Source organism: Fukomys damarensis, unplaced genomic scaffold (genome assembly GCF_012274545.1).
Source record: "Fukomys damarensis isolate Sample0158 unplaced genomic scaffold, DMR_v1.0_HiC HiC_scaffold_39, whole genome shotgun sequence".
Lineage (NCBI taxonomy): Eukaryota > Metazoa > Chordata > Mammalia > Rodentia > Bathyergidae > Fukomys > Fukomys damarensis.
In genome coordinates this window covers 20,677,661-20,694,706 of record NW_022900951.1, presented here as the reverse complement: position 1 = coordinate 20,694,706, position 17,046 = coordinate 20,677,661, and the positions used below count along the sequence as shown (strand labels likewise).

Sequence of the window (17,046 nt, the reverse complement as noted above, 5' to 3'; positions counted from 1 at the left end):
AAAAAAAAAAAAAAAAAAAAAAGATAAAAAGATGGATAATCACAGCATGAGAACTGTAGAAGCCGAAAGGTTGGACACACAGTAAAATCAATCCCCCCTCCAAAAAAAATATCTACAAATAGGACAGTGATTTGGCTGAGACTAACAAGGGGAAATTTAACAGAGGTCATTGGGAGGTCTCTGTTGCAGAGTGCTGGTTGGCCCCCAGTAAGAAGTCTACTCTTCCTCTTTGCTAACAAAAAGCAATTATCTCCTTGGGGCTAAATTTTGGGCAGGAAATGTAAGCAGGCATGTTGGGTAGGACTTCTGTGGCCCCACCTCCTTAAAGCTTTGCACTGCTGATGATGGATTTATGGGCATGAAGAGTCTGTGCCTCTTTGGAATTATAAAAGCAAGCTCACATATAGATGTCTTTCACTTGTTAAAAAACTAACATTTCTTAGAGAATTAAATGTCTGTTCTGTTTAAGCTGCTGTTAGTTCTGGTTTCCATTACTATTAGCTTAGTGTAATTTCTACCTGTTACGGGTAGAACTATGTCCCCAAAAGGATATGTTTAAATTCTAATCCCAAGTAAATGTAGATGTGGCTTCATTTTGAAACAAGGTCTTGGCAGATGAAATCAAGTTAAGATGAGGTCAAACTGAATTAGTGTAGGCCCTAATGCAGTATGTCTGGCGTCCTTGTAGGAAGAAAAAAGACAGACACACACACAGGGAGAAGATGGCCATGTGATGACAGAAGCAGAGACTGGAGTGATACACCTAGAAGCCAAGGAACACCAAGCATTAGAAGATATCAGAAGATGCAAGGAAAACTTTTCGCCTATAGGCTTCAAAAGGAGAAGGGCCCTGCCAACATACAGATTTAAGACTTCTGACCTCCAGAATGGCAAGACAACAAATTTCTGTTACCTTAAGCCATTTAGTTTGTGGTACTTTGTTAATACCTGTTGGGTCATACACTTAGGTCTATGTAAGCTATTTGGGTAAGAAAACATGACAATGGGCTGGAATTTAGCTCAGTGGTTGCAGCGCCTACCTCCCAAGTGCAAGGATCCAAGTTCAATCCCCGGTACCAATAAAAAAAAAAGAGAAAACATGACAAGACACAGCTTAGCCACTGCATATGCGAAACAATTGTTATGTCTTTTAGATTATGGAAGGCTCAAAATAAAAAAAACTATATGAATGCCAAGACAGCTAATATAACCCTAAAAAGACTTCACAGAAATTAATTACTTAGAAAAGACAGTGGTAGCAGGTTTGTTCTGCTCTATACTACTGCTAGTAAGTATACTTAAGACTGCTGTATAGTTTTAGGTTCCTCACTTTATAAGGACAGACTCACAGGACACACACAGAACAGGCGTTGAAGGGATCAATCTAGCTTTCTGTAGTACCATTCAGTTGATGTAGAACCAGTGAGTGAGCTATAGGGCACAAGTTGAGGTCAAATGAATGATCTTTCTACCTAATGAAAAATAAAATTCAAAAGTATAGTGAAAGAAGCAACCCAAATCTTGAATTAATATTGTAGCATATCTGCTGAACAGAGTATTCTTTGTCCACAAAAAAGAATGAAATACCCATGCACAGTACAACATGGATAAACATTATGCCAGACATACAAGCTGAGGCATTATAATTCCATTTATATGAACTACTCAGAATAGGTAAACCCACAGAGAAAGAAAGCTGATTAGTGGCTAGGGGCTAGGAAGAGGTGGGAATGGAGAATAACTGCTTAATGGGTATGGACTGTCTTCTGGGCTGATGAAAATGTTTTGGATATAGAGTTGCTGGTTATATAACACTGTGAATGCACTAAATACCACTGTACTTTATCACTTTAAAATGTTTAACTTTGGGTCAGGGATTTAGCTCAGTGGTGCTGTGCCTGCCTCGCAAGGGCAAGGTCCTGAGTTTGGTCCCTGGTACTGGAAAAAAAAAGTTTAATTTTATATTATGTGAATTTCACCTCAACAACAACAACAACAACAACAAAAAGCATGAAAAAGTGACATTAAAAAAGCTAGCATCTGCATAGGGATAAGACAAACTGTATGCGGAATTAAGTAATCTTACATCTAATAATAAGCAGATCAAAATCACACAGAATTCTAAAAGATCCTTCATGGTAAAAAACCACTTCCTTTACTAGAGAATTACCAATAACTAGCTAGAGATGTTTAAAGATTTTCTGATACAGTTTCCTTTCCTACACAATTCATGTTTACTACCTTACGAAACCACAACTATCAGGCCGGGGATTTAGTTCAGTGGTTCCGGTGCCTGCCTTGCAAGCACAAGGACCTGAGTTCGATCCCCAGTACCAAAAAAAAACCCCAAAACAAAACACAATTACTTTCATGTTTCCTTCTTACACAGAAACAAGACATTGCCCAGGTAATCTGCAACATTCTCACCATTCCTAACCGACTCATCAAATCAATTTGTTTTGCTATACATTTCGAAATGCTAACATATGATGATTATAAGTTCATATATGGTACACGTATTATTATAAATGATTTTAGCAATTTTACAATAGAGTGTAATGTGAGAAACCCTAGCGGTGTCCCAGCAGGACTAGAAGTCATTTCACTGCTTTCCTCAGAAGTTGCCTTCAAGAAATTGAGTTAAATAAACAGCTGAAGGGCAAGACCATAATGTTTCTGCCACAGAGACTGTCAAATTTCACAAATAATTTCTACCATGAAGCAGGGAGTCCCAGGTAGAGATGTTCTAAACATATCAAGAATGGTAATTAAATGAGAAAAAGATTAGCTTGGTTTGAAATCTGAGTTCTTCAGTAAAAGATTACTTTTTCTAAACTAAAGTTTTATTTTTTATGAACTACTTAATTCAGATTGTCTTGTGGTCTATTTCATATCCAAACACACCTGATCATGTTAAAAGGCCAAAACTATATCCTTAAAAAATATATATTAAAATATTTATTGTCTAACTTGAGTTAAGTCCTAGCAGTTAACCACTGTGAAGAGGGTCCTGTAAGTAATTTAAATATGCACCAAACTTTTTTATTTCTGTATTTAGAGGCACTACCTACTCAGCAGAGAATACTCAATAATTTAAAATAAGCAGCAACTTGTACACTGTTAAATGCCTATGAGCATAAATTTTTTTTACTGACATACAAAAAACTTTAAAAGTCAATAAGAAAAGAGAGGGGACATGTTTAAAATTCTGAGAACAAAAGAGTCTCAGATTTCTTCTCATAACTCTGGTAACATGAGCTAAAAGAAGAGCCGGCTTTCACAATTCAAGTCATTTTTGGAAAGCACTCAAGTCAATGGCAACCCAAGACTAAATGAGAGTAGATTTATTATGTGAAGATGAGACTGGCACTAAAGCTAGTGCTTTATCATCACAAGCTTGAAAAACTTAAAGTCCCCACTAGTCTAGTAGTAGGAATATATGGTGTTTTGTTCAAAAAGATATTTACAAATGCCTATTTTGCCCAGATATCAATTTTATATAATCTATATGGTAAGCTAGTTTTATAAATAAGGAACTGTTCTTTCATTAATATGTCCCCAGGACCTGGTAATGTGCCTAGGAGTAGTAAGTGTTTAATAATTATTATATGTACGTAATGCATTTGAGACTCAGCAACTGAGTTTAAGAACTAGATGAACAAAATCTTGTGTAACAGATACTTTGGAAAATCCATTATAATGATTATGAATATTGTACAACTGTTTTAGGAGCTGCTCTCGAAAGATGCATATTTTTCCTCCTACTAAAAAAGCTCAGGACTCTCACAAATAGAATTAAGAAATTCCCCACTCATCAATAGCAATGCAAATGAAGTTCAGAAGAGGGAGCTGAGCACCACTGTGAGGAAGGACCCCATGAAAAATGATGGAGGACAACATCACTAACTAATCAGGATGTCCAAAACTAGAGGGTCATGTCTTACCCCAGTTAAACTATGGAATTTATGGGAAAAGTAGGTGACAACCTTGATAAACATCTGTAAAATGTTCCAATTTTGAAAAGGACAAGGATAAGAAGAAAAAAACCCAAATCACTTTGAAATGCTTGTGCTGGTTCACTCATTTAAAAAGGATATGAAATCATAAAAGATATATATTAAATCACTATCAGCCACACCATCATACTTTAATTTTACTTTCTCTCAAGAAGGGAATCATAAAACTGGCTGACTATTTAAGAAATAATTCAATTTTCTCTGAACTTGATTTGATGAGTTACATATTTAAAAAGTGTCACAGGCAGGATTACTTCATGAAGCAAGGCGATTCTCCTAGAGACTACAACTGGTTTGATGAGTCACACTAAATATACACACGTTTGTTCTCTTTTTGTTTCTGCCAATGCAAATCTCAAGATGAGACTGATGTAAAGAGAATTCTCTACAGCAGCTAATTCTCAAAAGTTTCACATTTAAAAAAATCTACATTTTACTTTGCTAATTATTAAAGGTATAAAAAAACAAGGCAAGGAAGATTTAATTCATATCAAACTGGTTAAAAGTAAACTAAGAATAATGTCCAAATGCTGGAAAGGCTATGTAAAAGTCGAATACTCATGAAGTATTAGTGGTTAGTGTACAGCATAAACTGGGATAACCCATTAAGAGAGTAATTTGGCAATATGAATCACGACTATGTTGTACTTAGTTACTTTCATATGTATTGCTGATAAGAATTTATTCTAAAGAAGTATTTCAAACACAGAAAAAATCATTTAACCACCACATATTTATTTACCACAAATATTCCAGTAAAGATATTGAAAAGTAGCCTAAAATGTCCAATGAGAAATATAGTTAAATTGTATTCAAAATTTCTGGTACTTCAAATGAAGCAGCAACACAGAAAAATGCATGAAAGAAGATAAACAATATACAGAAGTATATTTTCATTGTGACGTCAATCACTAAAATACACATATGGATATGCAAAAGAATAAGGGAACCTAGGGAATAGAAAAGGGAATACACGATGGTGGTAGTTCTTTGCATTCTGGACTTCCTGCCAAATTTTGTGAAATAATGTTACCTTAAAATAAAAAGCCATTGAAATTTAAATATATTTTTTCTAAAATTAGCACACATACCGATCATTTTCAGTGAAAAAATTTCAAGTCAAAACTTGGTTCTAGGGCCGGTGATTTATCTCAGTGGTGCCCCTGCCTGCCTTGCAATTGCAAGGTCCTGAGTCTGAACTGCTTCTTACCAAAAAAAAAATCCTTAGGCTAGAGCAATTTGAAAGGTAAAGCACATTTTAGCCTTGTATTGGTGAAATAGACTGCACATTATCGTATTACAGCTTCTGAGATCTGTAATAAACTTTTTTTTTTTTGGTGGTATCAGGGATTGAACTCAGGACCTTGCGCTTGCCAGGCAGGCGGTGGCACCACTGAGCTAAATCCCCAGCCCTTGTAATAAACTTTTATGGTTTTGGCTAGCTTAGTATTTGCAAAATAGTATTTGATCACAAACCCTTTCTGCTCAGAAGATTTGCAAACATTCTTCTCACTACAGTGTGGGAAACACTGCTTTGATGGATGCTGCTCAAAGGTGGCAACATAGAGAAGGCATCTTAATTACTAGGGAAGTACCTCCAGATTCTGTGCTCCCCAGATGGGAGTCCCTAATGGTAGCATGCATCACCCCCTAGGTGTATGGACTAAGATAAAGGAAAAGCCTGAGAAGCACTGATCCACGCAGCCTCTTATAAACAATTTAATCCCACAGAGGGGAAAAAAAAGCCCCACAAAATAAAACCTTTAAAATATAGGTTTAGGTCGTTTCCTGGCTCTTACAAAAGGGGTCCAGATCAAGTATGAAGATAACAGCAGCGTCTACAAAAGAGTGGCATCTCTTCTATAATTTTGAAGTTGCAACCAAAGAAATTTGAGTACAGTTGTGCTTTAGTTTACAAACTCAATTCTTTCCACAATTTTGTGAATTGAAGTGGACCAGAACTGAATTTCCCCATAAGGTCAACAGTGAATCTAATGATTGAATTTGGTTTAAAAAATTTTTTTTATGTAGTTGAGACTGACCTGGAACTCACTATGTAGTCCAGGCTGGTCTCAAACTCACAGCGATCCTCCTGCCTCAGCCTCCCGAGTGCTGGGATTACAGGTGTGCGCCACCACGCCTGGCCTTAATCATTGAATTTGAATGGGTTCTCCAATTTGGTTTGTGACCAGAATCCTGGAAAGAATCAAGTTTGTGAACCAAGGCACCACTGTAACCCATGAGTTCCTCTTCTATATATAAATATAGCATTATTTATAACATGTGAAAAAATAAAGTATGTATCTTTAAGTCTGGATATTTAAAAAAAACTAGATGTGTAGTATACAATAGCTATATATCTATATATAGGCAAATATATAGTTTCTTCTTCCTAGAACTAAGGGATGGAAAGTAGCCCTGCATCCTCTTTTGCATATTCTTTAGCATTAGGAAAGCATTACCTCTGGTCTAAGAACAGCTTTCATGCAGGCTGGACAAAGAGGTCCGCTTCGGGAGAATTGAAGGGGAAGGTGCCGAGTCCGATTGCGACATGTTGGCTCCTCACACAGCAACCAGCCCTGGAGAGACAAAAGAGGAAACTCCAGTCTTATCAGCACCATCAATAAACACAAATAATAAGCCCTTTTGTTATTAAGGTAAACTCGTTTTATTGAAATTTTCCTTACAGTCTCTGCAATAGCTCTAGATACCTTACCCCCTGGATGTGTTAATGAGATTTATGTGCAAACCTATTCTCAAGAGTATAACGCAGAGAAAGGAATGAACTTCCCAATGGCTGAGTGACTGTTGCCTAGTTACTTCATTGCTGCACTCAGTTTCTTTCTCTGTAAGATGGGATTGCTGTAATGGTATAATACATTTAAAATGCTTAGGACTATTCTTGACATAAAAACAATAAAGGCAAACAATTACTTCATTTAAAATTGAAACAGATTCTTCTGTATGTTTTTTAGAGGCATACAACTAGCCAGCTTGTTTTCAAGGACAACTGCAAATGACCATTATTTTCCAGAGATTTAAAACAGCCACTGTCCACTTTTGTTTTTTAGGACCCTCTTCTCACATTCCTTCTTCATTCTTCCTTCTTGTTCCTGTCTGAAATTTCACAGTGATATAATATCATGTATCTATTGTCTTGAATTAGCATTATGTTCATTACAATTTGGGGGCTTGGTTGAGACAGGGTCTCACTAGGTAGCTCAGGCTGTCCCCAAACTCACTATGTAGCCCAGGATAGCCTTGAACTTGCAGAGGTCCACCTGCCTTAACCTCCTGACTGCTGGGATTATAGGTGTGCACCACCACACCTGGCTTCTACTCATTATAAAACTTTGTACCTGTTAAACAAGGAAGATAAGACATTAGAAAAAGGGGAGACAGCATCAGTGCCCATGAGCTTTGGTGCTACCTATGTAGTTACAGAGGTGTAGTAAGCATGAGGTAAGTGCAGGATGAACAAGGTATGCTCCTTTGTCTCATGGTGTTGCTACCTATGGGGCCCTGAATAATGACCTGACTATCTGTAAGTCTCAGAGCATACTGAGACATAGAAACTTCTGAACTTGAAGAAAGACGGTATATCTTGCAGGTGGAAAAGGGTGGCAAAACACTTAAGCAAAAAGAGCGTATGCCAAAGAATGGAGGCTTGAAAGAGCCATGCTGTGATATGATTAGGAAAGGAGTCAAGAACAGGTATAACTATTTCTAGCCTGTCTTTTGCCCTAGACAAGAGAAGTATATACACAAGTGTTGCTTAATTATGGTAGGGTAGAAGTATTTCTGTGCGGTATTAATCCAAAGCTGAGGGATGCCCTCAGCCACTGCTGTGCTGCTTGACCTCATTCCTTAGGATAGGCTCTTCTTGGAAGTAACTACAATCCACCAAGAATCAATTTCAGGAATTATAATCTGAATAGGAATAAAGTAATTCTATATTGTTTAGCATTTATAGTTGGTACCACACAGCTTGGTACTAACTATAAGTGCTAAACAATAAAGAGAAGGGATAAGTTCGTGTGTGAGACAAATTATTACAACCACAGTAAAAGACCAAGAACTAGAATAAAGAATGAATCAACAGGTCTGGGTCACCAGCAACTGTTGGTTCCAATGCCTAAGGCCTACTGACCACATCTTTTTGGAAGACACATTTGTATCTGAAACCCTCAATGCATTTAAAACTGACAAATGCAGTTTAGTGTTCTATTTACATTTTCTTAAAAAAAGATGCTAGGTCAAGAGTGTAGCTTACAGTAGGTTCCTTAAAATGAGAGAGAGAGAAACAGAGACAGAGAGACACACACAGAGACTAACTCCGGTTCAGCCTGTTCAGACATGAGAAATACAGTAGGGAAGAGTGGAGCTGTTAGCAGCAACAAGTATTAAATTTTAAATGTAGTTTATAAACTATTGTTTATGAGACTATATAAGACTAGTTGTTTCTAAATAGTACCCATCTAGGCACATTAATAAAGAAACAGTACGAGCAAACCATGTATGAAAAATTCAGGACTGGACCATTCCTTTATCACTCAGTTGGGTTTGTTATATTATGTTTGGTATCAAATACACATTATACGCTTTGGGATATGCAGTCAGTTAACAATGCCAACCACAAAGGAAATGTAGTTTATTCAACCCTAAACAAAATAAGAAATAAGCAAGCAGACAGGTAACAACTACCATGTTTTGAAACAAGAAATTATTAAGTACCAGGACATGACTTAGAAGTTAAAATTGCTTTTTAATTTTTAAAACACAATGCACAAACAGCTAAAATTATTTTCAAATGTTTTTGAAAATTGATTCCATCAATTTACTACAACTTCACAACTCGCTGGGTAAGTTGCCAACCAGGGAGATGCTAAGTTGTCATTTCACCTGTTTTTAAAAGCAAACATCCAACTCTATTTCTGACAGAGTTACTAACTAAATGTCCTTTCAAGTCACATAGAAAACAGATAATACAATTTGTCTAGACTTCCTACCAGTTACAATTAACATTAAAGAGGTCTTTTTTTCTTTGTCACCTCTCTATTCAGTGCTTATTTGGGTTTGTTTGTACTTACTATCTGTTAATCTCCCTTTACAAATGACAACAATAACTGGTGCTATTATGCATGGAAATTAAACATGCTGATAACTGTGTGAAGGGAACTGGGGCTGAAAAAAAATATTAGAAGGCTGTAGCTCTTTATGTCTCTTGTTTTATTTCGATAATTAAGCTTTTAGTCATGGTGTATTTTAAACAAAACTCTTCTATGGTGGAAATAGGCCCTAATCGTATTCAATATATACTTCACTTCAATTCAGTTTTGTCCAATGCACTTTGGTTAACCCTTTGTTCACTCAATAAATATTAACCAACTATGCTAAATCTAACTTTAAAGAAACATTTGTGTTGTCAAAATAAATATCTGATCTTTGAAAGTATTTGATGATAGGACAAATCATATCACTTACAAAGAGAAACAAACATTTTCATTTCCCATTTTGGGAAAAAACATACAGCCCAAGGCTACATTGACAAATTAATGGAAGAGGAAAATTCGAACAACTTCTTTGGAAGGCCAACCTATAAAAAGGTCTGGGTTTATCATAACAACCTTTAGAACTGCTACAAGGATGCCTGCTATCTAAGAAGTCAATTTATTATGCAATGCCACATGCAAATTGTCATAACCAATAGGAATAAGGTCATTTATAAGTTTTCAATTTACAAGTAATGGTTCAAAAGAGGTGACACTAGACTGTCCCACAGTAAAACATGCAAAACTCTATCACCTGTTGCTTTAATCTCAGCATCATTAATCCTTAAAATCGTTGTATATGAAATGTTATCAAATACTGACAGGTTCTGATTGCAACATTATATTTCTGAGGCCTCAACTGAAATGGTTTCTATATGCACATACTAAAGACAGATTGACTTTCATTTGTAACTGAGGCATTACTGGTAGTTGTACCTTAAACACAAAATGTGACTCATTTGTGTACATTTGCATTTTTGGAAGAATGCACACAAGCAGACATCATCTGGATCTGGAAATGTGGTGCACAGGAGGCCCTCTAAACATCTTTTAAACAAATACAAGCAATAAAATAAAAATGCAGCCAGGCATGGTGGCACATGCATGTAATCCTAGCACTTGGGAGGATGAGGTAGGAAGACTGCTGCGGGTTCAAGGCCAGCCTGGGCTACATAGTGAGTTCAGGCCAGCCTGAACTAATATCAAAATGATGTCTCAAAAAACCAAAACACAAAAATGCAGTGAAGCAAGTTTACGAAAAAATATTCACAGTAGTTTTCATATTCTTCTGTCAAATATATAATGTGTCCTTCTCATTCCCAGCCAGTCACCAAATCTGTCCACCCAAGCCCAGGCTGTTCTATCACAGAAGCCTCTTTCCTGGTGCCGGACTTGTTCTCTCGACACTCAATGTAAACAGTGGCCAAGAGCAGTTTCCCAGGGCTCCCATCCCATTCTCCAATCATACCCGCTTCACAGGCAGTTAAGAACAACTGCATTGGCCTGGCTCTTAAATCTTTACAACCCCATCCTGTTCCCACTTTCTCATCATTCTCAACACAAATTTTTCACCCAGTGGATTAGTTTTGTCACTGTCCTCACTGCATTTTGCCTATATTCACCTCCTTGTCACTGCTTATGCCACAGAATCTCTCCTCAAAATGCCCATTCCTTGAAGATCAGTCCCATTCCTATTCTCTGAATTTTCCCCACCCCACAGAGACTTCTTCCTTTATCCCACCCGACATTAAAAACACACTCCTTTAAACTGACCCTCAAACACCTTATTGTATCACTTTCTTTTACCTACCCAAATGGTCAATCCCTGGGCAATGATCGATCTGCTTCAGATTTGGCAGTGCTCTCCCTAGTGTTTAGCAACAAGGTTCATACTTAGTGAAAAATACAAAATTGAGGTTATGAAAAACTGCACTCCCATTTATTAGTGGGTAATTTTAAGTCACCAAATCCACTGAACCTCTCTCTGAGCCTGAGTTTCTTCATTATAAAACAGGAGATGATAATATTCATTACCCTGTTAAGCTTGTTTAGAGGACCAAACAAGAAAACTCACAAAAATGTTCAGTAAATGTACTGAAGAACACTGCTGAGCTACAGCTGACAATGCAATATAAAAGGTGTACTATTTTAACCAGGAAAGACCCTGGTTATTTTCCAGGAAGTTTTATTACAAAATGGAGAACTACAATAATGGACAAATGATGGGCTTAGGTGGAAATGTTTCTCAAATTGACTACGAAATATAACCCTGTAATCAACATAGGCAAAATTTCTTTAAGTTTTTCTTGATAAAGCTAGATTTGGGACCAGGGATTTAGCTCAGTGGTGCCGCTGCCTGCCTTGTAAGTGCAAGGTTCTGAGTTCGATCCCCAGTACAAGCAAACAAAAAATTAGATTTGATCTGAAATTATAGACGGTATGACAGAGGAGGTGGTCTATGCTTTCTTTTCGGATTCAGAGGTTTTCAAGAAATAACACAGTCTTGCCCTGATGCATGATTTAGTCTAAAGGAGCATAGGGTCACAGGACAAGTTCGCCAGCATGTGTGCTCTTTCAGAATTTATCATATCATTATTAGTTTTTGTTAATGCCCACTAACCACCCCCTCCCCAAACTATATGCATTCCCAGAATATCAGACTCTTTTTTACTCAGAAGCATTTATAAATGTTATGGGGTTCCCTTGCAGGCACATTTTTCTGTCACAGAATTATCCCCAGTGTAAAAAAAAAAGGGTCTTCTTATAGATAGTGCACAGTATGGGCCCACAGCTGCTTTTGAAGAATGACATGTTGTGATTTGGGATTTCCAGAAATATCAAAAAACAAATTGCTTTCTGACCCACATTTGCACCCAAAACTGGGAGAAAATTTCCCTAAGATCTCCAGGGGAAGTTTTAACAGGAACATAATTTTGCTTTTAAAGTTAAATCTTCTACACTGCAGCATGCTGGCATGTCAAAGAGTGATTATTAAGTCTCAGAGAGGTGCCAGGGTAGGAGATAAAAGAGCAAATCAGGAAAAATAAATATATAAGCTAACTATTCAAAGTTAATACAAAAATATTTTGAACAAAATTATCAAATAAAACATAAGTGGAAAGTGCCTTGTCAGTCAATATAAGAATTTTAAATATTATTAAAATTGATTTTTTTAAAGTTAGACATCCCTTTAAATGAGCAGTCATATGTCATTTCATCCAAGTTATTTGAAACTTATTGATCTTATCATTTGCGCAAGGACTACACTCTGCCATCAGTTTGCTGAAAGGATAATGGAGCACTCCCGAACTGTTATGATAGGTTAGATGCAAACAGCAGTCCTCATTTAAACACACAGAATAGCACTACAAGTGCACAAATTCCAACCTTAGCAATTGGATATTACATGATAAATTAGCAACTCTCTGCTTTGCTTCACATCAAATCCAATACTATAGTCTTGCTATTTTAATTTGCAATCAGAGCTTGAAAATCAGAAGATGTACCTCAGGTACATTAAAGAGCCCCATGCAAGCCATCTTCTGCTATACTGTGAGCACAGAAAGCCAACAATTACCAGCAATTGTGTTTTACCACTGTAGGACAATACTGGAACAGTTAAAATTGTCTCCATGCAAGCAACCAAGGGAAAATATACTTAAAATGACTTTATATGGAAAATTACATTTTGGGGGAAAAAGTTCAATGGAGGACATGTATCTTTCTGTATGGGCAGCTAAAAACCTCTCCTAGTACATTTAAGCCTATTCTATAAAATACTCTCCCTATTCATCCAGCTCAAAAGCAAGCTACATTCATAGGCTATAATAGGTCACAACTAAGTACACAGTACCTTGCTGCAGGAATAATTTTGCTTTGTCTGTCAACTGTCAACAAAGCACAAAGAGCTCATGCAACCCAGCCATGTACTGTGTATGTTAGAGATCTAACAAAATACAAATAATAAGAATACAAGATTTCATAGCCATCCCGCTTTCACTTTATGAGAAACTGAAAGCATTTTCCTCTCCACATTCCATTCATCTCTATTGTATTACAAATCTTTTCATAAAAGACTCTTTCCCTATGTGAAGCTACAAGTGACTTGGGGATGTAATATTCCAACCGCGACGAATGTCCAACTTTCCAACATGAATGGTTATAAATGGATGTGTCAGTTAAGGCACGTAGTTATTTCAACAAGGAAAAAGAAAGAATCAAATGGAATAAGGTGGTAAATGGCTATTGCGGTGTTCATATTAATATTTTAGTGATAAAGCCTCTAAGAAAAATTGTTCATTACTTCCGTCATTATTCCTGCCTCTAAAGTCTTCACTCTTGAAAAAACTCACCATCTTAACTATGTATACAAGGTAATGAATAAACTTCAAAAGTAAACTCAAGGCTCAAATTTATTAATATGTGTACAGAAAAAAAGACTGGACGGAACTACTCTAAAATGTCAGCACTGGTAATCTTTAGGTGGGTTCTTCTTTTGTATGTGCTCTAAATTTTTTACTAATATGCATTGTTTTAATAGTCAGACAACTGTTATTAATGAGAGAAGAGACAGTTTTGCCAAGAGCCTTCAATATAAATGAATCACAAACACATCTGAAAAATAGTTTGAGCTATATCACGTGTCTGGTTTTTGCCAAGATGAGCTTTTAGGGAACATGTTTATAGGAAAAAAAAAGTCACATGAAAAAATAAAAACCTTGCTTGTAAGAAATTTTCCCACTAAAGCTAAAATTTCAAAAACAGGTCAATTTAATCACATAAACAATTCTTAAGCAGAAAGTGACAAGTATGTATTTGTAGTATTAGAATCATTTATTAAATTAAGCCACTTGCTAAAATGCAGTCTTTTATATGATCTGAATGCTTGTCTTTACGATGGCACATGTCTAAAGTAAAAGTCAGTTTTAGGTGCCTTGTTCCCTACACCCTTTTCCCCCGCTTTTATTCAGTGTGCATAATGATCAACTCAGATGTCTCGGGGCAAAACATCAAATTAACAAAATTCAATCAGGATGGTATGCCTAGACCCTTCTTCCCAATTTTACTTTGCTCAAGTCCAGTTAAATGTAATTTTTCAGCTTTTGTTTGTGGGTTGGGAGACTACTATTTGCTACTACAGTTTAATGTGATATGCTTTTGGGTATCGAAAAACAAATGTTAAAATTAAACTATCTATGCAGCTGCCTCAAAGGGCATTTTTAAATCAGAATAGAGTTCAAACCATCACTAGGCAATGCTTGTTCATTTAACTTTAATTATTTTCTCCTTGAGAATGGTACTAATGAAACTGAATATCTTTCATGGTTTCGAAGGGCCCTTTGAATAGTCTGTAAACAGAACTAAGAGTAGACAAGAGATCTGGCTGAGCCAGGGGGTTGCTAGGTGATGCAGAATGTAAACCCACAAACTTGTTAAGGTTTGCTTTGCTTTCATGCCACTTTCACACACTCTCAAAAGTTTTTTGAACTGATTTTTCAGGTGGTCATTACAAAAACAAAGAACCACCTCCCTCTGAAATTCATTCCCTCCAGATGCTCTGCCAGATTGAGAAGAGATGAAACTCATCTGACCTATGGCTATAACATGGGAAACTTTTGGTTTCACATAAACATAAGATTATGTATTTTCCCAGTACCCATAATGTAAGAAATAAATGCAAGGTGGATTTCAATATTTCAAAAAGACACTCCTTATCTTCTCTTATCCAACTTTTAAATAAAAGTAAGACTTCTTCCTAGAAAAAAATGTGATCAGTTTGGGAGATTTGCAGCACCCAAACCAAAGTCCTGTGGCAAATGCCTCAGTAAAGATCATCATAGTGACAACCCTTTCCGTCTATCCACACTCCTCTCTCTTCTGGCCTGCACCAAGTCTGACTGTCTGTGAGGCTTCTCTTTCCCATCCCCTCCCCCAGCCTCTTTTTAAAGTAGCTGATCAGAGATTGTCCAGTAAGAGCACTTTATTAGATCATCAGCCAGAGGGGTTCACAAGTACTGAGAGCAATGGGCTCAAATGTGGCACATCAGTTTTAATAGACCAGGGGCTACTAGTAAACTGCAGATACTGCTGAGAACTTTCCATGCACTGAACTCTTGAAAAAGCACCGTCTCTCCAGCTTAAATGCAGCTGCCTCTTTCAATGCCGCAAATGGGTAAATTTGACAAAAAAGCCACCATTAAGACTACATGAAAGGCTCAAGACAACATCCTTTCAATGCTTTGTACTTCAGTAATCAGATGTACTTACTCACCCCCTCCCCCAAACCCGATCAAGAACTATTTCTGAATGGTAGGAAATAATTCCACTTTGTACATCTTTTAGTTAATCAAGACTTTCTATTCAGCAATTTGACCTTTTGTTCAAAACAGGATTATCAGTTTTTTCGCCAGTTACCAAGGGCGACTCGCATGGTGAACATAATTGCAATAATTTGCAAAACACCATGGCAACCCACATTACAACTAGGTAAATACTGGGCTTTTGTGCTACATTGTTATTTTCAGAGATGCTGAAGTCAAAGAACGAATGACAAATGAACACAAAATTTATATTTGCTTTGTCTCAAAAGAGAAGAAAATTGATAACAAGAATTGGGGGGAAACCGACTACAGCTGTAATTTCTAACTTGATTAATTAGGATGGTAACAGTCCTTAACTGTATATTCAACAAACAGCCCTGACTTCGTCTCTCCACCCACCTCTCTCTATACCACTACCACTATCCCCCCCACCCCAGACAAATTTTTTCAGCTTGGAGAACAAACATCCCCCATTTGCTCTTTTCTTCAACTTAATGGAATCCTTAATTGCAGAATATTGTTCTCCTGCTCTTCACGACGACGAAAACGGGAGAAAGGAGGAGAGTGCCAAGGGCAGACAGGGAGCTACAGTCATTTTTTTCCTGCCTCTTTTGGACACCCCAGGCCCAATGATGAGACGGCATTTTCCTGGTATCAGCAGCTGTTTCGCAGCAGACAATAAAGTAAAAACTATTTAGCTTTGCAGAAAAGCTACTTCTTTCCTCTTGGCAACACAAGGTAAGTCTACATGCCGAGATGAAGCTTCATAATTTAAATGCCAGAACATAACATGAGAAAATAATGGTAATTTTTAAAGAAACATACATTTTTTCTTGTAAAGAAATTATTAACTGTGGTAATGTCCAAAAGCTGTTGAAATGCATGTATTCGCTATTTGAAGACGTTCAACATTATCACCAATGTGCTGAGAACCACTTTATACTCAGAGAGATCCCAATTCACAAAACAATCTAAAAATATAAACTGACTACTCAAGAATTAATACAAAAATCAAAATCATATTTTTAGTACATAAGCAGTCTTACGAATAGCATTATAATGTTTTCAATAATAAATATGACTCAAAAAGTTGTATCAGAATATTTTAACTCAGATACGAAAGGAAGGTTCTATTTTATAGTAATGGAACAGTTTTTGCCAAGAGGCACAAATTCTACTATAATGCTACTTTTTGGAAATTATCAAAACTAGCTTTCTTACGAAAAAGGTAGTATTTAGGGATGAGAAAAGAAAAATACACACAGCAAGGGCTTGTAGAAGTTATTCTGCTGAGAACTCGAGAAATAAGCAACTGCAGATACATTCTGAACACAGCCCAGACTGCTTTCCTTCATCTAACGAGAGAGCCTCAGAAACAATCTGCATATTTCCCCTAACTTTTGAAAAATCAAATGAACCTGATACTATAATAGGTCCATTCTTATTTTGCCAGGAATGAAAATTCCCACATACATCTCTAAGATTCAGCAGAGAAATCACAATGTAACGGTCTCCAGAATATGCCTCTGAAATTACAGATAGTATGATTTCTCTTGAGGAGCAGAAATCAGAAGGATGTGACACATTAACTCCTTCTCAGTCAGTACAACCTCTTTACACTATGAAAATATATTTTATTTTCTGGCTTTGCATGTTCCC

General features: G+C 36.7%; 1 protein-coding gene across 1 annotated transcript in view; it reads right to left on the bottom strand.

The window, feature by feature from the left end:
• The window catches only part of Pola1 (DNA polymerase alpha 1, catalytic subunit), a 303,607-nt gene that overhangs the window by 108,830 nt on the left and 177,731 nt on the right, over window positions 1–17,046 (bottom strand). The window contains exon 35 of the mRNA XM_010607164.3: window positions 6,479–6,595. Within this exon, the coding sequence (XP_010605466.1) occupies window positions 6,479–6,595 (117 nt within the window). The remainder of the gene's footprint in view (window positions 1–6,478; window positions 6,596–17,046) is intronic.